Source organism: Zootoca vivipara, chromosome 7 (assembly GCF_965207765.1).
Source record: "Zootoca vivipara chromosome 7, rZooViv2.hap1.1, whole genome shotgun sequence".
Taxonomy (NCBI): Eukaryota; Metazoa; Chordata; class Lepidosauria; order Squamata; family Lacertidae; genus Zootoca; species Zootoca vivipara.
This window is the reverse complement of record NC_142590.1, coordinates 2,698,794-2,721,353: the sequence shown is the minus strand read 5'-3', so window position 1 is coordinate 2,721,353 and position 22,560 is coordinate 2,698,794. Positions and strand designations below refer to the sequence as shown.

At 41.2% G+C, this 22,560-nt stretch overlaps 1 protein-coding gene across 1 annotated transcript; it reads right to left on the bottom strand.

Moving 5' to 3' along the window:
• Positions 1-665: 665 nt before the first annotated feature.
• Positions 666-16,879, bottom strand: SHCBP1L (SHC binding and spindle associated 1 like). The gene is made up of 10 exons (XM_035123590.3): positions 16,576-16,879; positions 13,371-13,520; positions 11,209-11,423; positions 7,757-7,843; positions 7,217-7,435; positions 3,786-3,891; positions 2,945-3,098; positions 1,914-2,164; positions 1,368-1,490; positions 666-1,234 (listed from the first exon to the last, which is right to left on the bottom strand). The coding sequence occupies exons 1-10, from the start codon at positions 16,828-16,830 to the stop codon at positions 998-1,000; spliced, it is 1,797 nt and encodes a 598-aa protein (XP_034979481.3). The 5' UTR covers positions 16,831-16,879; the 3' UTR covers positions 666-997.
• Between the last annotated feature and the right edge of the window lie 5,681 nt (positions 16,880-22,560).

The window sequence follows — 22,560 nt, the reverse complement described above, 5'->3', positions numbered from 1 at the left end:
TTCCATGGCATGCGCAACTTTGAAGAAGTACTATCCTAGGCCTCTTAAGAAAGCTAGGTTTTTTCTCATCACTATCTCTTTTTGACATCTTGTTGGGGAAATAAAACTATGGTGATAGTTATGCTGAAACTAAGTATTTTTTGCATATAAGATGCCCTCATGTATAAGACGACCCCCTTTTTTAAAACCCAAAATTAATAAATTGGGCCAGAGCCAGAACCTGAACCAGCATGGGCTGCCCGCACCAGAACCCCTGTGCATTCACCATCCATGTATAAGACAACCCCCAATTTTTGATTATTATTTTAATAGCAAAAACCATCGTCTTATACATGGGAAAATACAGTAAATTATTAATGATGCATTAGTGTTAACACTAGACGTGGAAGGATAATAAAAGGGCCAGAAAAAACTGACAGTTAACCTTTAATGTTGAATTGAATAGGACTAACTACACTTCCAAGTTGAGAATTCCTTATTTCTCACATAATCAATTTTAAGTAAGTCAAGTTTAGCTCTGGCTCCTCAGTCATACTGTACCCTGACTTCTATCCTTGACCTGCCAGAAGTATGCGAAATTTTATGGGACTGGTGTTCAAAATATCCTACTTAATTCGTAAGACCTCTGTTTATAATACAGTAAAAATTAACTCGACAAGACAAACTTGCAGTAATAAATCAGCAGTTTTAACTACTTTTCAGTAAGTCTGAAGGTTACTTACTGCTGTACAGGCTTTTAAAAATATATATTCCCGAGTTGGAATAGTGAGTACAGAATTCAAATTAATAGCCTCCAAGGGGTTATATTTTAAGCTATAAGCTATGGCTTCTGGTGCCAAAGACTTAAATGGAAATTAAGCTTAAATTCTTGCCAAGCTATGAAGAGCTTTCTCTTTACAAATAAATAATCATTATGGTGCTATTTCATGTTTCATCAGTAGCCATAATAACAATATCTTTTAATACAAGTTTTCCTTTGTAGTTGAAACCTGTCGCTTCAGTTAACTATGCTGATGCCTTTGGTGTTGTCTTCTAGTATATTTGTGCTCATCTCAAGGCTCAGTTCCTGCATTAGTTTGGAAACAGAATCTTCGCCATCTCCTGCAGCAGCACATTCCACTGTTCCTTCAGCTGTAGCACACAGCTGCTCAGAAGGCTTAATAATGGTCACTCCATATCCATTGTTACTGTAAATATGATTGTTTTTCATCCTTAGTTTAGGAGCAGGAAGAACCTGTTAAGAAGGAATCAAAAGTTTATTCATAAACTCTTGGTAGCATCTTAATCAAATTATCTTCTTAAACTTGGAAATATTTTCAAGTAACTTAGGTTGTTACAGTAGCATTCAATTGTCAACAATAATTTACCTTAATGTTAATTCCACCAAAACTACCATGTGAGGAGTCACAGGTTCTGAAGTTATTGCAGTGGTGAATTTTGTTACCCTCCAAAGTAGCTGTGCTTCCTGGGTATAACTCGACTCCAGCCCCCTGAGTGCAAAAACCAAAATTTGGATTGACATGCAACTAGCTGTTCCTACTGATCATGATATCAGAACAAAATCAGTTTTTGTATGTGAATACAAGTTAACTGATGCAGATCATTTAGAGTTCTGGTCAGCAACTAGCAGCTGGGCAGTCCTGAGGAGTGCAAAGAGTAGTGGACCAGAACCCCACTTGCATGCTGCAAAATGGACTGGAATCAAGTCGTCTTGTCACATCTACCATCCCGTCCACTCACACCTTTCCTGTGGACTGACAACTAACATTGAAGTTTGTGCTATCACTGACATCAAGTCTTTTCATTATTAGTTCCCCTTCTGCATTAAACCAGGTTTTTGTGTATTCACTGAATGAAAGCATCTTACATTCTCATATGCGTATTGTATCTTGTTTTGAACTGAAATAGAGTACCTGAGCTCCAGTAATCTCACTGTTTATAATTGTCAGAGAAGCCCCAACAAGTACACAGACACCAGTTCCTTCACACTTCAAAACACAGTTCTCCAAAAATGTGTGTCCAGATTCAACTACTATAATACCATCGAGAGTCCCTTGCTGCTGCACAGTAATATTCATTATCTTCAGATTTTGAGCCCTGGACACTATAAAACTGTCATAGACAGGATCTGAAACAATCACAATTTCCTCTCGTCTTCCAACTCCTAAACAAAATGGAGAAATGGAATTATTAAAATCAATTAAATGTAGAAGTGCACAAAAATTGGACAGTGGGAGTAGGGACAAAATGCACATTTGACCAAGCAGCTTTATTAGGAACTGAAACTAAGGTTTAAGTTTTTTGTTTTTTTTTAAAGGATGGTATTCAATGCTGTCCTTGTACAACCAGAATGCAGTTTTGCTTTCTTCTCTTCTGTGCCCCTACTCCACCTGCAAAATCTGCTTCAGAGGATTGAGGCACATTGGTGGCATAGTTTGGTGGTTGGCTGATGGCTGTCAGAAAAACACAGAGCTGACCATGCCTTGTATTTGCTAGAATCTGGAGCCAATTCTGAGCCAACCTGGAATTTAGCAGGACACAAAACTCTGCAGATTGTACTGTATAGTTCCTGACCTGATCCAGCACTGATGGCTGCATCTGTGTAGTCCCAATCAGATCACCAGCAATAGTTGTAAAGCTATGCTCAAGAGCAGAATAAGAGATCATGAAATTAGACCCACTCTCCTACAGCTGATGATTAAGTTGCTATTGCAGATAATATGACCAGTGCTGCATGTTTGCAGTTGCTTCAGAACTTGTATTAAGAAGCTGTAATGTCTATAATAAGAGACACAAACGAGAAATGTTTTTATATAAAACCTTGTGATTCACTCCAAATTCTAAAAACCTGAAAGAGCCTCACATTCAACCAATCTTTATTCTAATAGTTTGTTTTAGTTTTCTTAATCTATTCGATAAAAATCACAGCAGGCACACTACTGACCTTTAATAACAATATCTTCAGTTAACATGGAAAGGTTTGCTGCTTTATATTCTCCTGGGAAAATAAGCACATTATCTCCACTGTAACAGTTGTCCAAAGCCAGATTTAAGTTATCATGCTGCTGAAGAAGTGTGTCTGGGGCTAATTCTTTAACCTGGGCAGATGAGACAGATACAAAGTAAAATCAGGGATTAGCCAGTCTTGCTTTAAAGGTTAATGTGGTTTTTTTAACCTATCCTTTCACTGTTGCTTCTATGCAGCATATTTCTAGGAACTCTTTGAACTTTCCATGCTGTTCCCTACCTACAGTACACATTAGTTTCCTCCTGTATTAAATGCAAAAGTGTTGTTAGCATTTCTTAAAAAAACAAAACAAAAAACAATTTGGGCAAAGTTCCTTTATGTGTTATGCGTGTAAGTGCCATATTGGATGTGACCAGCACCAAGATGACAGGCACTCTGAAATCATAATAGTGTTTCCATAAACACCTTGCCAATGCAAAAAATGCTAGTCTTCATCTTCTTTGCTAGCACTAAAACAAACAGCAGCTTATTAGGACTGTTTTTAACCAAGCAAAACTGAAATTAAATTAAAAGACCACCGAATTCAATCCCCTTCCAGCCAGACTGCTTTTGGGAGAATCATGAAGAAAGCAGAAGGCAACAGCTAAGTCTACAGTAATTCAAAATAAAAGAATCCTGCACCTTACAGTTCAACAAAGGGAGCAATAATGGAAAAGCTGTTCGGGTAGGGTTGGAGAGAAAGGATATAGAGAAATGTTTGCTGAAGGAGAAGCAGCAGTCTCAGCTACTTGGATATTTATTCAAATGAACTCCTTACCATTTCTGCTGTTGCTGTTTTTGCAACAATGTAAGTTACAGTTTTTCCATCATCTCTGTGTCCTTTCCTACGTTTCAAAATTCTTGGGGTCAGAGGTCCATGAGCCCTAAAATTTAAAATGAACTTTGTACTATCAATAATGCCTTAGGCAAAGCATTCTGTAGATGTATTTAAATAAAATTGGCTTCAAGTATGCTTAACATTGTATTTGTTTCAGCTTTAGACAGATACAGACATTTAAGCCTAAACAATATCCCTACAGAAAATGAGCATACCAGAAATGTCTGGCATGACCAAGCCTTGAAAATGCAAAGCAAAAAATATGAAGCATTCAGTATTTTTATTGTTTGCCTGAAAACTTCATTTACAACTGATGTAATTGCACTGTAGGCCCTAGAAATATTTACTATGAATATTGGCTTAAAATGAATAAAATTTGAACTTCAACTATTTAATTTTAAAGTATAAACAGTATTCAAGGCAGCTAATTAAAAAGAACTAAAGGATGCTGCGTCAAAGCTATTTGAAATCATTTTTATCAACCATTTTGGAGGGGAGATTAATCTTTAAAAGCAGAAAGCAATATATTCACAGATCATTAGTATTACAAAGCTAGTATTTGCTAGTATAAGAAAAAAGGTTTTTAAAAGTTCTCATGCTCTTTGTCCTCTGCCTCCTTCTAAATAATTCATTCAATTTCTGAACTTTTGCTCTAATAAATATTTTGATGAAATGGAAGCAAGGAATATAATAATTATTACAAAAGAATATACATTTTTAAATAAACTTGCATAGTCTTAAAGGTCTCAAAATTGCAAAGGAAAATAATTTAACAAGACCAGCTGAACTGGCAGCTTTTATATCACAGGGAACTGCAAAACTAATGCTGCAAGTCTAACCCCCTGCACCTGGGAGTGAGCCCATGGAATTTAATAGAAGTAGACATGCTAACTGTCGCATGGTAACAAGAAGGAGTCCTGCTTTTCTACAACTAATCCTTTCTAACTCTAAAATAAGTGTTAGTGGTACCGGGTAAGTGAAGTTCCACCTTTAGGTACTTTTTCCTACATTGTCAAGATTAGTATGAAGGAAAATGTACCTAAAATGCACTGTAATAGGTTTTCTATTTGGTGGAACTTCACTTACCACTGTGGCCCTAATTACTTATGGAAATATGTACAATTGTGGGAAGAACACATTGTTACTAAGTTCAGAAAGTCTCTTTATGACTATACGAAAAGTTCTCAGATAGGAATTTCCCAGTTCTTCTGAGTTGCCAGACACTGAAACTAGGAGCATAATTACTCATGCAGACATGTAACCTACCATTGGCTCCTGCCTTTCAAAATATGAAGTAATCCATTACAAATCTGTGCAAATTGTTGATCTGGATACATCTACTGGCATTATGATGATTATCTTAACTAATAAATAATTAGTTATTTATATATTTAGCTCTCTAAGCTAGATGCTGACACTCTTAATCACATTCCCACCAATTTCAATTGAATTTGCTTTCTTTTAAGTGTAATTAAGAACAGCTGCTTTTGTTCTTCCCACTGATGACAAAAATGGTATGGAAATTAACTATTTTGTTATTTACTGCTGCAAGCACTTCATAATAAAAGTATGTACATACACTTAAAGGAGCCAAATTTAATGCTATGGCAGAGTTTCCCAATTTAATATTTATTCAACTGTTAAACCAAACAGAATAAAAAACAGAAATGAAAAAACTAGTAAGCAGGTGTATACCCAAATGTCCAATCCTGTAATATCAAGTCCCTGCCTTAATGGCACAATCTGAAAACATACTAGGAGAAATGTCCAGACCACTGCTGTAGTGTCAGGCGTATTTCATTTATCATATACTAGTTGAGCCTCCCACGTGTTGCTGTGTCCCCCCCCCCATGGTTGTGTCTCATCCCTGTGATTACTCCCATCCTGTAGTGACCCATGAGGTATCCCGTCCCGCCGATCTTCGGCTCTGTGTTGTGTGACAGGCGGGGTGGGGGAAGGGCAGAGGAATGACCGATCCTCTGCCTTTCCCCCACCCCGCCTATCACACGATGATCGGCGGGCGCTGCTTGCCAGGGGCTTGTCAACCCCTGCAAGCAGCGCCCGCCGATCTTCGTGTGACAGGCGGTGGGGGAGGCAGGCAGGCAAGAGAGCAAGCGCCTGCCTGCCCCGCCACCAGTCCCCCGGAGCCCATAGAAACGCATTGATTAAGTTTCAATGCATTCCTATGGGAAACCGGGACTCGCTAGAAGAATTTTTCGTAGGATGAATTGAGTCCTGGAACAAATTAAATTCGTCTAGTGAGGCACCACTGTATTTAAATGCGAGCCAAGGCCTCTGCCCTGTATCTCCATTCCTTGGCCTGACTCTGTGGGTTGTCTGGTAATGGCCGCCTTGGTGTTATCAGTTGCTCGGTTGATGACATCATTATTTGGCACCACCCTTCAGAGCTTTTGCTGGTGACAGAGCGCAATCTGCCTTTCTATTGGATGCTGCTGAAGTCTTCAGAACTTCTGCTGGTGATGTATAATATGGGCGCCACTTTTTGTCTTAATCATTATTTTAGGTATGAAAGGTGTGCTTTTCGGGGGGGGGGGAATCCATGCCAGATCCCTCTCTGATGGGCAAGGTACGCTTTGTCCTAATGTGATGCAATTCGGTTCAGCAGTTACGGAGGAAGGGTGTTACATCCGCGCACACAGTGTGAACATATATATATATATATATATATATATATATATATATGAGGTTATGAAAAACTATTGATTGACTCTGACTAGGGACTAGGGGACCTGGGGTGGGACTGTGAACTCCTCTGCGCTTCATTCAAGAGGCACTTTAGGCACAACAGGACAGACAGTTAGGGTGACATCATTTCATCAGATATCTCCTAGCAATCATTTTTAATGGAAATACACAATATAAATATATTACTATAACTACACCAGGACAAGCCAATTTGAGTGAACATCTACACAAATTACGTTCAATGTAATTAAACATATATATATATATATATATATATATATATATATATATATAGTGGTACCTCGGTTTTTAAACTTCTCCGCTGACTCATATTTTGGTTTTCGAATGCCGTAAGCCTGGAAGTAAATGCTTTTGATTTCAAATGCACCTTGGAAGTCAAACCGGAAACGCGGCTTCCATATTCAAGTTTTCCGTTTTGAGGCTTCCGTACTGAGTTTTCGGTTTTTGAAAGTTTAGAAACTCGAACAGTCTTCCAGAACAGATTACGTTTGAAAACCAAGGTACCACTGTAGTAACATCTAATTCACTAACAAATGAATTGTACTTACAATTAATAAAGCAATAGGTAATTAAAACAAACTATTTGGACAAGCAAAATAATTTACCTTGAACCATTTTTTAAAATCAATGTCAACTTAAATTACCTCAGGCGTAAATCTTCCCATATTTTCAACAATCCACATAGCATTATCAATTCATAATACTTTTTCCAACATTCAACTGCTTCTTCTGCTGTGGGTTCTTCTTTAATATTACTTTGGTAATGAATCAACTCCAAATGCAGACTTTTGTACTTTTCAAGATTTCTTCTAAAACGGTGAGCAATCGGAGCAGGGATAGTCCCATTCTGAATATCACACCAGCTATGAAGATTTAAGAAAATTAGAGCTGCTCCTTTTGAAACTTTATGCATAAACTAAGCTCTACTAGTTTTCTCAAACAGCAGATCAGGAAGGTTGAATAAGAATTGCATCACTTCAAACTGCAGGCGAAGTTGTTCTCATGACAGGATGTCCCTCTATATATTAAAAAAAAAATCCAATTTATAGCATCTTATGTTAGGGAAATAAATGGCTTCTAACTTACTGGTAGCCATCTCCATCACTCAGTAGAGCCTTCACCAAAAATCTGAAGTACTTCCTCAGCTGCTGTTTGTGAGAACTATTCCTGAGCAGCATACTTACATCTTAATTCTCTCTTCTATCAGTGCAGCATAGGTCTCGCTCTTTTCATCATCATCCCAATCTCGCCAAAGGAAGTCATAGAAGAACCTAAATAAAACCCATAGTTGCATTGCATTAATAATTATTATAAAAAGTACCTAAGTACATACGGCTACAAAGTTCAGGAGGCACTTGGGAGGCTGGAGAAAGAGGACCACCATCTTTGCCACTCCCCAGGACTTGAGGAGGGACTAGGGCACCATCTAGCTGCTGTGAACCATTTAGCCTTGTGAGACCTTGCCTGTTCTGAACTGCATTTAAGCCAAGCTACTGTGGCCCTATGGAGTGCCGTGAACCCAGTTTTAGGATGGTTCAGTGTTATTTTTATTTATTTTGCTTCGAACTCTAATTTTTATATTTGCTCTCTATTAAGTCTAAATTACTGAATTGTGATACTCAATTCCTTATGGGCTTTATCCAACTGTGGCAGCTTGTTAATGCAACAACCATTATACTAGTAGGAGCCTCACGTTACAACAGCACAACCACCAAATCCAATGGGTGCCCTCGCCTTGTGAAAGATGTCGTCCGACCGCCAGCACAACTGCTACTGTTATACAGTCGTACCTCCGCCTACGTATCCCTCCGGTTATGTATACTTCAGGATACGTAAGCAGCAAACCCGGAAGTTTATTTCCGGGTTTTTGCTACGCATGCATGCACAGAAGTGCTCCACTGCCACGCACACATGCGCAGAAGCGATCCCTCCGATTGCAGAATCCTCGGGATCCAACTGGAGCTCCAGAACAGATCCCGTTCGCAACCGAAGGTACCACTGTACTCTGTGGCACTTAAGCTTGTGTGCTAACACTTACAGAATAACATCAACTGTCAATCTTTTTGAACTAACACTATGTTGGATCTCATCCTTTCTTTAATCATTTTTTATCTTACTTAAATTTTTTATACATTTTGTGACATACTATTTTTCAGAAGTTAGGCCTTTTGCTAATAAGTTGATTTTTGTTGAGAGATGCTTTGGGTATATTTTACTGTAGAAAATGGGCATGTAAATAAGCTTAAAAAAGGACATTCATTGCCAGAATGTCTCTAGCAAAAATATATAGCAGAAATAAAATTCAGAAGGCAAAAGAGGGAAAAGCAAAATAAAAGTTTACAAAATTAATTTTAGTTACAGGTAGGTAGCTGTGTTGGTCTGACATAGTCGAAACAAAAAATTAAAAAATCCCTTCCAGTAGCACCTTAGAGACCAACTAAGTTTGTCATAGGTATGAGCTTTCGTGTGCATGCACACGTCTTCAGATACAACAAACAAAATTAATTTTGTTAATCTTGCTGTACCTCTTCCTATACAGTACAGAACAACTGCAATGTACAGGCTGTCTATATTAAGTCAACTTTACCATATTATTGGTACACAATACAGTAATGTATTCCATCTTTTTCTCAACAAAAGAATCCTTTTTTACTTCATTTCTGGAAGAGCTGTGTCAGCTAAAATGTATTGTCTTCTCTTATATCTAAACACCTAATATTTTTTGTTCTGCCTGGCTTTGCTTAAATAGATGCCTTACTTTGGTTCAAAATTTTGATGTTCTACTTTGGGCTATTTTTAAATGTCCTTATATTTCTATAAAGTCTTTTATGCTCTCCTTTCTTTCTGCAGCCTAAAGAAATAAAAACTTCTTTATGTTTAGCCGTTTGACAGATTGACCACATTAACCCCAGAATATTTTAAAAGAATAGCAGGTGAGGAAGCAATACAGACTTCCTTTCTATAAAAAATAGAAAGATTAAAACAAAATACAGAATTGACATGAACTCACACTAAATAAGAAAGTAGCTGTTGAAGATAGGCACTTCTGTCAGTCAAGTAGAACAGATTGTTCCCACATCCCTGCTTTCAACTTCCCCCAAAGGTGGGACCAAATATTGGTTAGGTTCTGTGTATTTTTGGCTAAACTTTATTTCTTTAAACTCAGTTTGGATGAAATTGCCTAGTTATTTACAACAAACCCTGAATAAACCGTAGTCACTAATTAGATACAATGGCTGAATAACACCTGTTGAAAAATCTCCTGGAAGTAGTATTTTAAAGCATAATAAGTGACATTAGTCAAAGCAGCTGACATATCGGGAACTTACAGCTCCAAACCAAGAAGAATCAAATTAAATATAAGAATCAAACAAGGACAGCCCTACTAGAAAAATTAACCAATAAGTTGAAACTGACACGGGGACAAATAGAAGAAGACGGCTTCACCCTGGTATGGCTCCCCTTTATCATTATCACATACACAGCCCAACAACACAATGACAAAAGTCCACCAACAGCATACAAATCAATATGGCTAACCTGATCCAAAACACTCACCCACCCCACTCACACACAAAACAAAGTCTACCACAGCTAACCACAAATGAACAACCATATCGTAGGCCAACCCCAACATCTTTCACCATCAAAGGAAAACAAGTGAACAACAGAGAACCTACACAAGCCTCACTGACAAAAGAAACCACAATTAAGCAAAATAGAAACATTGTCACCCGACCCAACCCCCCCAAACCCTCCCATCTACTTTCCTTCCCCTCTCCTCACCAATGTCTCAACAAATGATTTGTAGAAATGCTACAATGTCTACAAACAAATGATTTGTAGAAATGCTAAGAGAGACATTGCACTTATCTTTGTAAACCAAGAAAACCCTTAATAAAAATATTTTTTTTAAAAAAGAATCAAAACAAGGCCCCAGGGAAATAATGTTCCTACATCAGCCATGGCTCCAGATGACAGACCAGTAAGTCAACAAGGATCTGCGATAAAATACTACAAGAATATGCAATTGAACCAATAGGCATATAACTTCTGGAAACCACAGATTCATAACATCAATGCTACAAATTAGCAGCCCCGAATGGCTAATAACCATTAAAAGAATGCCAGCAGTTCATCCTTGGTATAGGGCTTTCCAAATTTTCGCTGTATTTTGATGTATCCACTGATCATGTGTTTCTGTTAATAATGGGGAGAAAGTAAAGTACTGAAGAACGGTCAGGATACATTAACTGACCACTAGCAAGATTTGTTAGGTTTTAATATTTCAGGGTTCTGTAACTTAAAATGGAATAAAGGAAGCTGCCTTTGATCAGGTCAGATTATTTCTCCATCAATCCTATTATTCTCCACTTTGACTGGTAGCAACTTGCAAGGCTGTCAGGCAAAGATCTTTCATGTTATCTGTTACCTGGGATGCTTTAAGTGGAGATGCCAGGAACCATCACCTGCACATAAAGTGGGTATTCTACCTCCTTAACTTCAAAAATAAACTTCTACCCTCAGTCTAATATTCTTAAATTCTTTTTCTATTAAATTCTTTTTCTATTAGTTATTTCTATTTTGTCAACCTTCTTTAATATGCTGTTGAATCCCAAACTCTAGAAAAACATACCTCACAATTTCCAAAGCCTTGGCTATATCATACACTGCGCTGTCCTGCCCCTCAACAGGATAGACTTCCAAAAGAGGAACACAATGATCCATTTCCTCCAGAACTTCATCAACTAACTGTCTTGGAATATTTGCAATATTAGAGGAAAAGGGTTCAGCTACAGATACAGAAACTTTGAAGTTAGCAGAGGGATTCTGGGGCAGATTGCAAGTAACCTGTAACAAAGAAACAATTACAAGGTTAAAATAGATTAAGATTCTAATCTATCTATAGGTTTCCCAACGCTTTTGACTTTTGTCATTCAATTTATGGCTACAATCCTGTTCTCAAGATAGGTCAACTGAGAGGCCATTGGATATGGCACAAATTATGCTGACATTGCAGCAATTTAAGTCCCCTCACCCACATGGGAGTATAAGATCCCCCAGTCCATTACAGTGGTACCTCAAGTTACAAACGCCTCAGGTTACAAACGCTTCAGGTTGCAAACTCCGCTAACCTGGAAGAGTTACCTCGAGTTGAGAACTTTGCCCCAGGATGAGAACAGAAATTGTGTGCCGGCGGCACAGCAGCAGCAAGAGGCCCCATGAGCAAAAACACGCCTCTAGTTAAGAACAGTTTCAGGTTAAGAACGGACCTTCGGAATGAATTAAGTTCGTAACTAGAGGTACGACTGTATGTTTAAAGAACATTGAAATGGTAGCTTTTCTAAACACCAAGTTATTGAATGCACAATAATTGGAAGATGTTGCTGATCAGCTGCTGTGCAGAAAGCAAGAAAGTAGACAGCAAAGATAGAATTAGGTCAATTTAAAAAGGAAGTGGGAAGGAAATAAGGAATCTGACCTAAACTTGTATGTTTCATTTCATATTGCTGCACATTACATATATCATACCCTTCAAAGTGAATTCTTGTCAGTAAGCAACTTTTCCTGGGTCAGAGCTGGAACTTTTAGCCCCAGTACAACAGAACTCCCAAAGGAGGTTTGGCTATTTTACAGTAATTATTATTACTGAAAATAGTATGTATTTTCATACAGAAGAAGTTATATTATTATTTCTTTCCTTTTTTAAAATGTATTTTTATTAAAGATTTATTGGTTTACAAAAGTACAGTATGTGCAATGTCTTTTTCCAAGTTACATTTTTTACAGATCAGTTTCATTTGTTGAGACATTAGTGTTACATGAGGAATAAAAAGGGGGAAAGAGGTGGAGGGGGGAATGGTGAGTGGGGGTGGGGTCAGGTGGCGATGTTTCTATTTTACTTAATGTATGTGTGGGGTTTCGTGTCAGCGTCACTTGTGCAGGTTCTCTTTGCTTGTTGAGAGAGGTTGGGGGTTCGCCTAGGCCAGGGTGTGATTGTTCATTTGTGATTGGCTGTGGTGAACTTTGTTTTCATGTGTGAGTGGAGTGGGTGGATGTTTAGGATCAGGTTAGCCATATTGATTCATATGCTGTTGGTGGATTCTTATCGTTGTCTTGTTGGGCTGTGTATGTGATAAAGGGGAGCCAAACCAGGGTGAAGGAGTCTTCTTCTATTTGTCCCCTTGTCAGTTTCAGTTTACAGTATTTGTTAATTTTTCTGGTAGGGCTGTTTCCCATACTATTTGGTACCATTGGTCCATGCTTACTCCTGATAGGTCTCTCCAGTGTCTGGTTATGATGTTTCTGGTTGCTGAGAGTAGGTGGGTTATGAGTTCTTTGTGATATGAGTGGGCATAAAGTTTGACACTAAAAAATAATAATAAAAATAAATAAATAAATTATTTAACAGAGTAAAGGTAAAGGTACCCCTGACCATTAGGTCCAGTCGTGACCGACTCTGGGGTTGCGGCACTCATCTCGTGTTATTGGTCGAGGGAGCCGGCGTACAGCTTCCAGGTCATGTGGTCAGCATGACTAAACCGCTTCTGGCGAACCAGAGCAGCACATGGAATCGCAGTTTACCTTCCTGCTGTAGCAGTACCTATTTATCAACTTGCACTTTGACATGCTTTTGAACTGCTAGGTTGGTAGGAGCTGGGACCGAGCAACAGGGATTCGAACCGCCGACCTTCTGATCGGCAAGCCTATCTTCAAATTAATATTCACTGAACTGAAAGTACTAATTGTCACCAAATATATTTTTAAATTAACATTCTAAAAGATAAATATAGTTACCTCAACAAGCACACCAACATATGGTATGGGAATTTCTTCAGAATTAACAAAAAAAAGTTCTGGATTGGTCTTCCAGACTCCAAGCCATTTTTCCTTCATCTTCAACTTTTCCAAAAGGTATTTGCTAATGGCTTCATTGGCATCTTCTGCCTTTCATGTAAAAGGAGAAAGAAATGTCAAAAATGTATTTGGATATTTTCAGTAACGAACAAAACATAACCTTGCAAATTAATCTACAGTATAATGCAAAATTGATCCTTTCCTTTTCTGCCCAACTAGCCGAATCCCTTTCTCTACACAGGGTGGGGCCAACCACACACACAATATGTCAATGCATCTAGGAGTAGGATTTAGCTTAATGAAGTCATCTTTAATTATGCAGTTGTGGGTTGTGAGAATTGAGGGAATTCCTCAGACTGTTTTTCTCAGCACACAAATGCCTATCCTGTAACATAATTTGCTCTCTGGATGTATGTGTCCCACGCTACTTCTTGTAAATGTACAATCTGGAGAGGAGTCCCTAAGACAGTTGGACAGTGCCTTGTATGCCACTGCCCAGCAACTCCTGCAGCCAAGCTGGTACCAAATGTATTGCTGTTTTCATTGCTGCTAACAGTTTGACATCATCCTCAGAGGCACACTCTGGAGACAGACAGATGGCAACAACTTATTTTTAACATTTTATTTACTTTTATGTTTTATTTGCTTTATTTTATTACTATTGTTAGCTGCTGTAGATGCTATGCAAGCCGAGATTTGTGCACAAATTCTCTAGATATGTAAGTAAATAATACATGCATAATATATAAGGTCTAGTCAGCATATTTCTCACATTTGCTTTCCTGCCTAGGGGTGCACACATTACATTCAACAAGTGTGCAATCTGTCTACTTGTGAACATAGTTGAGCTGTACACTTGTAGTTATTCACATCTAAAGCTGAACAAGTGTAGCCTGTGTATATGATAGTTCACCTATATAAATCCAAATGCACATTATGTCATGCAAACCCCTGAATGTGTACTGTATAGAGACATACTGTACCTGTGTTCATTGTAATGTGTGAGAAAGCCTATTATTTCAGGGACAGCATACAATAATCTAAAGTAGTTACTTATTAAAGTAATAATTCCAGAGAAATTCCAAAGAATTACAAGAATTGCACATGCATATGAAGCCCATTAAATACAGTGGTTCCCAATTAGGGTTCTGGGAACCCCTGGGGGTCTGCAGAACACACCCAGGGGGTCCACGGCCCCATCCCTTGCCCTCCCCCACAACAAATTTGTGTCATTTTTGTATGTTATGGTCCGTTTTAGAACTCTGCGATTTTTCAATATATTGGCCAAAAAAAGATTTTGAGATGGCAATATATATCGCACGCAAATGAGAGCAGGGCAGCCGATTTCAAGGCATCACTGATATCGCATGATGATCTTAGCCGATAACGCTGCTGATCAGAGCTGCCTTCCCACACCCAGAGGGAGACCAGGGCAGCTGGTTGCGAGGCGAAAGCTTTTCTCAGTCAGCTGTAAGCTGGTTTGTGACCGTAAGAATAAATTCAATTCAATTCTCAGTCAGCAGAAAAGCAGCAGCAGCCACAGTGGACATGCATCTTTGCTGGCTGCCACCGGTGGCTGCCCTGCTGATAACAGATTGATGTTCCCCCATGTCCTCCCACTCAAACCATGTTGGGGAGGTGATTCCGCTTCCTCTCCTCTCCTCCCTCCCTCTTCCCATCCAATCTCCGTGGCTGCTCCTTCCCTTATCTGCGTGCCTGACACCCAATTTCATTTTTTTTATATCATGATGCTGAAAACCAGGTATCACTCTGCCCTAGTCTGTTTTTTAGTATACCTAAAATCCATTGCTTATTAGGGGCTACTCCACATTTTGATCAAAACATTGTTTTGCAGAGGTAACTACCACAGAATTATCAACATTTTCAAAAGTAGGGGATTTGTGGTTTGGCTTTTGAAAAAAAGGGGATCCTCAGTAATTAGCTAATTGGGAACCACTGTTCTAATGCTATGTAACTGCTGTATGTTATTAAGGCAAAATCTGTGTTCACATGTATTAAGGGCTTTCTCTACCAAGGTAAATGCCATTGTAGGTCCACCACTCCCACAAAATTGGGATAATGAAACAATCCCTTGACAACCTCTGAGGCAGATCGGTGTACTCAGCAGCCTTTAGAGCAGGGGTCCCCAAACTAAGGCCTGGGGGCCGGATGTGACCCAATCGCCTTCTAAATCCGGCCCGCGGACAGTCTGGGAAGCAGCATGTTTTTACATGAGTAGAATGTGTCCTTTTATTTAAAATGCATCTCTGGTAGGAATTGCTTATTTTTCCCCAAAATATAGTCTGGCCCCCCCACAAGGTCTGAGGGACAGTGGACTGGCCCCCTGCTGGAAAAGTTTGCTGACCCCTGCTTTAGAGAGTGGTCTGAGGATGAATTCACACAAATGATCACTATGGTTGTCTCCACCCCTCACCATTGACAGGAAGTTAAACTTTTGAGGAATACATCAGTGGCAGGATAGCCCTCTAACTCTAGCTCAACTCATGTTTAAGCAAGTAACTGTACAATCACAACCTAAGGATAGGAAAGGAACAGTAATTTAAATGGGGCATGCCCCTCTGTTCCCTGAATGAAGAGTCCCTACTGGCCCCTGTAACTAGCCAGTGCTTTTTTTCTAGAAAAATAGGTGTCAGGACTCACCACAAAGTTGTTAAAGTGCCACACTTTTTAACAAACAAACAAAGAGTTGCTGGTCCTGGACCTTGTCGTGTGAGTGTAGTGGCACTACCTTATGTGGCCCTAGACAGCTTAGGCCCAAGTCATCTGAAAGACCCAGTCCGTCATGCAAGCCACCTTGGGTTTTGCATTGCCAAATTATGTTACAACTTTCTAGCACTCGCGTTTTTGGAATTTAAAAGCTAAGAAATTCAATGTGCCTTGATATCATAGATACTCTAATAAAGTTTTTTAAATGCTTGGGGTTCCCCACCCCCGTGTTTTTAGCTGTACTTATTTGCACATATCTGTAAGCCGCCTTGAGTCCCTGTCAGGGAAAAAGGCGCGGTTGACAAATAAATAATGCTGGCGATGGTGATGAGGGCTGAGAGGCCGGTTTGCCGACGGGCTCGCCTTCGTTTCTCTCACTCGACCACCCCTCCTCCCTCCGGCCTTTCTCCCGGGTCACCTTGCAGCCCTTCAGGAGGTCGTCGCAGTACAGCGCCGCCTTCCCCCTGCCATTCAGAGCTCCCAGGTGAGACGGAAACTGCGCCGGCAGCGGCCCGGCCTCCTCCTCCGCACCGTCCGCTCCCGCGCCAACAGGGACAGCGAGGCGGCGGTCCCTCGCGCTTCGAGGCGGGCTTTTGGCTGCCCCCGAGGCCGAGCAGCCGTCCGAGGACGCTCCCGCTCCCTCCCCCGGCTGCTCAGTAGCGCTTGACGCCATCGCCTCGTCACCCAGCACCTCTCTAGCGGCGCCGCCGCCGCCACTGAGCGCTCACGAGCTCCCCTGCAGGGCTTTTATAAGCCCCGGCAGGAACTACTTTCACTTAAGCGGGACCCTCGCGCGAGGCAGCCAGTGGGAGAGACGGAGGGGCGGGGTCTCGAGCGGTCACAATGGAACCGTTGGGGGACAGAGCACAGAGCTGTCGCGCGATCTTCTTCCGCGTGCTGCGCGCATGAGTCTGAAAGAGTGCCGTCCTGTTCCCTCGGGGCGCCTCGCCTGTAGGGAGAGGGAGAAGCCCTTCCCTTCCCTGCCTCTTCAGCGCAGGTCTGGTGGGCCTGGCAGCAGCCCAGAAGCCCACGCAAGAAGCCCTGCTGAGGAGGAGTACCAATGGGCCTGCCAACGCGAGCGTCCCCCTGGCCACGAGGGAGGAAGGGTTTATTCCTCACTCAAGGCGGGACTCTGAAGGATGGGTTGCGGCTGCTGCTGGCGCAAACATTTAAACGTCAAGGAAGCGATACCGTTAAACGCGTTGTATACTCATGCAGGGAAGTCCGGTTGGGAAAGGTGGGACTCCATAGCGTTATATCGCATATACAACGCGATTTATAGGCGTTGGATATGTAATAAAGCACTGTGGCACCAGATGGCGCTGTGGAGTCTCGTCATTTCCAGCTGGATTTCCCTGTACAGTACAGAATGAGTTTACAACACATTGAACTGAATCACTGGTTAGAAGTGTCTAGAGATCCAGCCCATCTGAGTCTCTGCATCAATAGCATTGCTGTAGTAGGTGAAGATCTGCCAGGCTTGCATACTGAGCATGCTGCTTTATGGCTGTGAGTTGTGGGCAACTTACATCCACCAGGAGCAATGCCTCAACACCTTCCGCATGCGCTGCTGCGTTGGGGATTTGGGGCATCACATGGCAAGACAGAATCTCAAACAAATACTGCATGTGCTCTGCCAAGCCTACATTCCTAGCATGTTTGCACTCCTGTCTCAATGACGTCTACACTCATAGGCACAGAGGGCAGCTTCCCCCCCCCCAATCAATACAAATCTGAGGTTCTGCCCCTACAACAAAAGCTTGCCCCTCACAACAAAAATCCTGGCTACACCCATGTCTACACTGCACATTTCTTCTTGATGTTTCCTGCACTGATCATACAGTTGTTAAAGGAAAGCACATATTATAACTGCATGCCGCAAGCTCGCACCATGACAGCTGCATTGAGGCAGCCAACCTCAGTTCCCTGCTGTGTGTGTCCACCAGATGTTTCTGAACTGTTTAGGCACCCGTGCTGTTCCTTTGCATCTTCTATATTGCAGAAAGCCCTGTTGTAACCCAAGCACCTTGTAAGAGGATGAACTTGTGTTTTTTCACATGGGGCTTAAAGCAGCATGCTAATTCACATGTCTTCCCTCGGGACACTTCCAGACCATCTCTGTTTTCGGGTGGGATTCAATCACATACTGGCAAATTCAGGTTGCACAATTAAATTTGATTGCGAGATCTTGCATCACACCCCTCCTTCCCCCCCAAAGTTGGAAATTTTCAGATAAAGAAAGTGACATGGAAATGCACTGGAAATTGTGGGATAACACTCTGACACAACACCCTATGACCTTGTTGTTGTTTGTTGTTGTTTAGTCGTTTAGTCGTGTCCGACTCTTCGTGACCCCATGGACCATAGCACGCCAGGCACTCCTGTCTTGCACTGCCTCCCGCAGTTTGGTCAAACTCATGTTCGTAGCTTCGAGAACACTGTCCAACCATCTTGTCCTCCGTCGTCCCCTTCTCCTAGTGCCCCCAATCTTTCCCAACATCAGGGTCTTTTCCAAGGATTCTTCTCTTCTCATGAGGTGGCCAAAGTATTGGAGCCTCAGCTTCACGACCTGTCCTTCCAGGGAGCACTCAGGGCTGATTTCCTTAAGAATGGATAGGTTTGATCTTCTAGCCAGTCCATGGGACTCTCAAGAGTCTCCTCCAGCACCATAATTCAAAAGCATCAATTCTTCGGCGATCAGTCTTCTTTATGGTCCAGCTCTCACTTCCATACATCACTACTGGGAAAACCATAGCTTTAACTATACGGACCTTTGTTGGGAAGGTGATGTCTCTGCTTTTAAAGATGCTGTCTAGGTTTGTCATTGCTTTTCTCCCAAGAAGCAGGCGTCTTTTAATTTCGTGACTGCTGTCACCATCTGCAGTGATCAAGGAGCCCAAGAAAGTAAAATCTCTCACTGCCTCCATTTCTTCCCCTTCTATTTGCCAGGAGGTGATGGGACCAGTGGCCATGATCTTGGTTTTTTTTGATGTTGAGCTTCAGACCATATTTTGCGCTCTCCTCTTTCACCCTCATTAAAAGGTTCTTTAATTCCTCCTCGCTTTCTGCCATCAAGGTTGTGTCATCTGCATATCTGAGGTTGTTGATATTTCTTCCAGCAATCTTAATTCCGGCTTGGGATTCATCTAGTCCAGCCTTTCGCATGATGAATTCTGCATATAAGTTAAATAAGCAGGGAGACAATATACAACCTTGTCGTACTCCTTTCCCAATTTTGAACCAATCAGTTGTTCCATATCCAGTTCTAACTGTAGCTTCTTGTCCCACATAGAGATTTCTCAGGAGACAGATGAGGTGATCAGGCACTCCCATTTCTTTAAGAACTTGCCATAGTTTGCTGTGGTCGACACAGTCAAAGGCTTTTGCATAGTCAATGAAGCAGAAGTAGACGTTTTTCTGGAACTCTTTAGCTTTCTCCATAATCCAGCGCATGTTTGCTATTTGGTCTCTGGTTCCTCTGCCCTTTCGAAATCCAGCTTGCACTTCTGGGAGTTCTCGGTCCACATACTGCCTAAGCCTGCCTTGTAGAATTTTAAGCATAACCTTGCTAGCGTGTGAAATGAGCGCAATTGTGCGGTAGTTGGAGCATTCTTTGGCACTGCCCTTCTTTGGAATTGGGATGTAGACTGATCTTCTCCAATCCTCTGGCCACTGCTGAGTTTTCCAAACTTGCTGGCATATTGAGTGTAGCACCTTAACAGCATCATCTTTTAAAATTTTAAATAGTTCAGCTGGAATATCATCACTTCCACTGGCCTTGTTATTAGCAGTGCTTTCTAAGGCCCATTTGACTTCACTCTCCAAGATGTCTGGCTCAAGACCCTATGACCTACCTAAAAACAAATCAGGATGAATGCTCAATAAGCAAATCATCTGGAAGTGTCCTCAGTTTCCATTTCATCACAAAGAACATTAAGATAACAGCAATGGAATGAACCTTGTATGTGAAGATGCCAACCCATTCAATGGGTTCAGTAATACTATTTAGAAATAATAATAATATGCCCCAGTCACTCTGGGCAGCGCCCAACAAAATATTAGAAACACAATAAAACATCTAACTTCCCTATACAGGGCTGCTTTCAGATATCTTCTAAAATTCAAATACCATAGTTGTTTATCTCATTGACATCTGACAGGAGGGCGTTCCACAGGGCGGGCACCACTACCGAGAAGACCCTCTGCCTGGTTCCCTGTAACTTCACTTCTTCAAATGAGGGAACCACCAGAAGGCTCTTGGAGCTGGACCTTAGCGTCTGGGCTGAATGATGGGGGTGGATATGTTCCTTCAGGTATACAAGGTGGAGGACGTTTAGGGCTTTAAATGTCATGCCCTAGTAAATGGTGACTTCATTAGAGTCACACAGTAAATCCCATGGCTTGAAGAGGAATGTGAAACCAGATCTTTCCAGTCTCTCATTCCAACTCTATGATTCTATGATTCTACAACATACTAGCTGGCGCGTGGCTGTGACTCAGTCTGTTAAATGGAGGCTCAGAGTCTCCCTTCAGACTCCCCTCACCTTCAGAGTCCCCCTGTTTTATGCATGTTCTGTTTAGACAGGCGTATCCCTGTGATTCCCCCTACCCGGTCCCTCCCCCCCAGCTTATCCCTGTTATTCCCTCCTCCCTGTCCTGACCCATGACGTATCCTGCGAGTCAGTACCTCCATTCGGCCTAGTCTGTAAAGGCTTCGGCCTAGTATGTAAATGGTAGCTGAGGTACTGTTGAGAGGGAAGGTTTTATAGGTGTAGTACCAGTGTAGCCGCCGCTAGAGGGTGCTGGTTTGCATCCTAGTTCTTTTCCCAGCATGCACTTTTGTCTGATGGTGTGTTTTGAAACACGGGTTTTTTGGTGTTTACCTGCCACAGGTGTGACATCTGTCTTAGCAAACTTTATAAGAACCTTCAGACATAAGCTTGGGACGTTGTGTCAAAATTTGAACACAATCGGTCAAGCGGTTTCGGTGAAAAGTGGACAGAAACCCACATGCCCTTTTTACATTTAGATAGATAGATAGATAGATAGATAGATAGATAGATAGATAGATAGATAGGCTCTATGTACGTGCAAATTGTACACATTGCACAAAAAGGCAATACATCTATTTTCTTATTTCATTTGCAACCCCATGTGTGACGTATGTTAGATGGAGAAATACCAGTAGTTATCTGCCCAATGCTACTTTGTGAACTTTAAATAAGAAGAGTCTGCTGGATCAGGCCAGTGGCTCTTCTAGTCCAGCATCCTGTTCTCACCGAGCCAACCAGAAGTCTATGGAGCAGAACCTTCCTACTTGAGTGTAGATTTGAACTTGGGATTTTCACAATAATTCAAGCCTTACATTCTTACATAGCAGCTAGTCCTTGATAATATTTCTAGCAAATATGGTACAGTGTCTTATTTTCATAGCAGAACTACTAAAATTTTGGTAGTTTGCATATAATATTGAAATGGCGCACAATATGGGACATGGGACTGCTGTTCTTATGTTTGTATAAACACTGTCCAAAGCAATCTGATTGCATTTTCCTGTTTGACTAGAAATTTCACAGTTGGACACATTCTTATTGATGTTATTGAATCTAAATACATTTGTAGTTGGGTCACAATGTTCTGAGAAACAGGACAACAAAACAGGCAAACACCTGCCAGCTCATATTTTCATCTAGAGGGAATCCTTGAGACACTCTGTGTATTTAGACTCAGTGGGAGAAAAGTATTAGCTGTGTATTGCAGTAATGCACCTCATGGGAGCCGTCAATCATGTTTTTGCCCCTTCTTACTCATTCCAGCCCTTATAATTGAAAACTCAGATGTTGCTAGAAAGCCAGCTGTATCTATTCCCTATAAAGCAAGAACAAACAGCTACTATTGTTTTGCAGCTCAGTAGAATTGTGTCCAAAAAAAAGTTTAATCAGATTGGACTCTGTGGGCCTTTCCAGGTGATAAAAAAAAACAAAATCCACCAGATTTTATTCTAGAATAACAGTAGACCTAATCCCACTTCAGTAGAGACTAGTCTTGCTGGTGTTTACAGTTCTTAAAAAGAGGGCAGGATGAATGCTCCAGGGCTGACTTTGCGGAGGAAGGAGGAAACTCATCATCAACAGAACTTTTACAAATGAAATAAAATGGTGGAGTATTGTGAGAGTAATGTGAGAGGAAGTGGGTGGCCTTGCTAACCCAATTAGCATTTTGGGAAGAAATACTTTATTTTCTTCGCATTCCAGTGCCATGATCACACTCCTCACCCTATGCTGGTCTGCATTAGATCCATGTGCCTGAATGTACCATATACATCTGTGTGTACATGTGTATAAATATGTCTCTGTGGGGGGGGGCTGACCAGTTCAGCATGCAGCCCCCCAAAGTTTTGTCA

Excerpts from the sequence above, each read along its gene's own strand:
- SHCBP1L (XM_035123590.3), bottom strand. The coding sequence starts at position 16,830 with ATGGCGTCAAGCGCTACTGAGCAGCCGGGGGAGGGAGCGGGAGCGTCC. Across the intron at positions 11,424-13,370 it reads ATGTTGGTGTGCTTGTTGAG|GTTACTTGCAATCTGCCCCA; the intron begins GTAACTATATTT and ends TCTTTGTTACAG. Across the intron at positions 2,165-2,944 it reads TGAAGATATTGTTATTAAAG|GAGTTGGAAGACGAGAGGAA; the intron begins GTCAGTAGTGTG and ends CATTTTGTTTAG.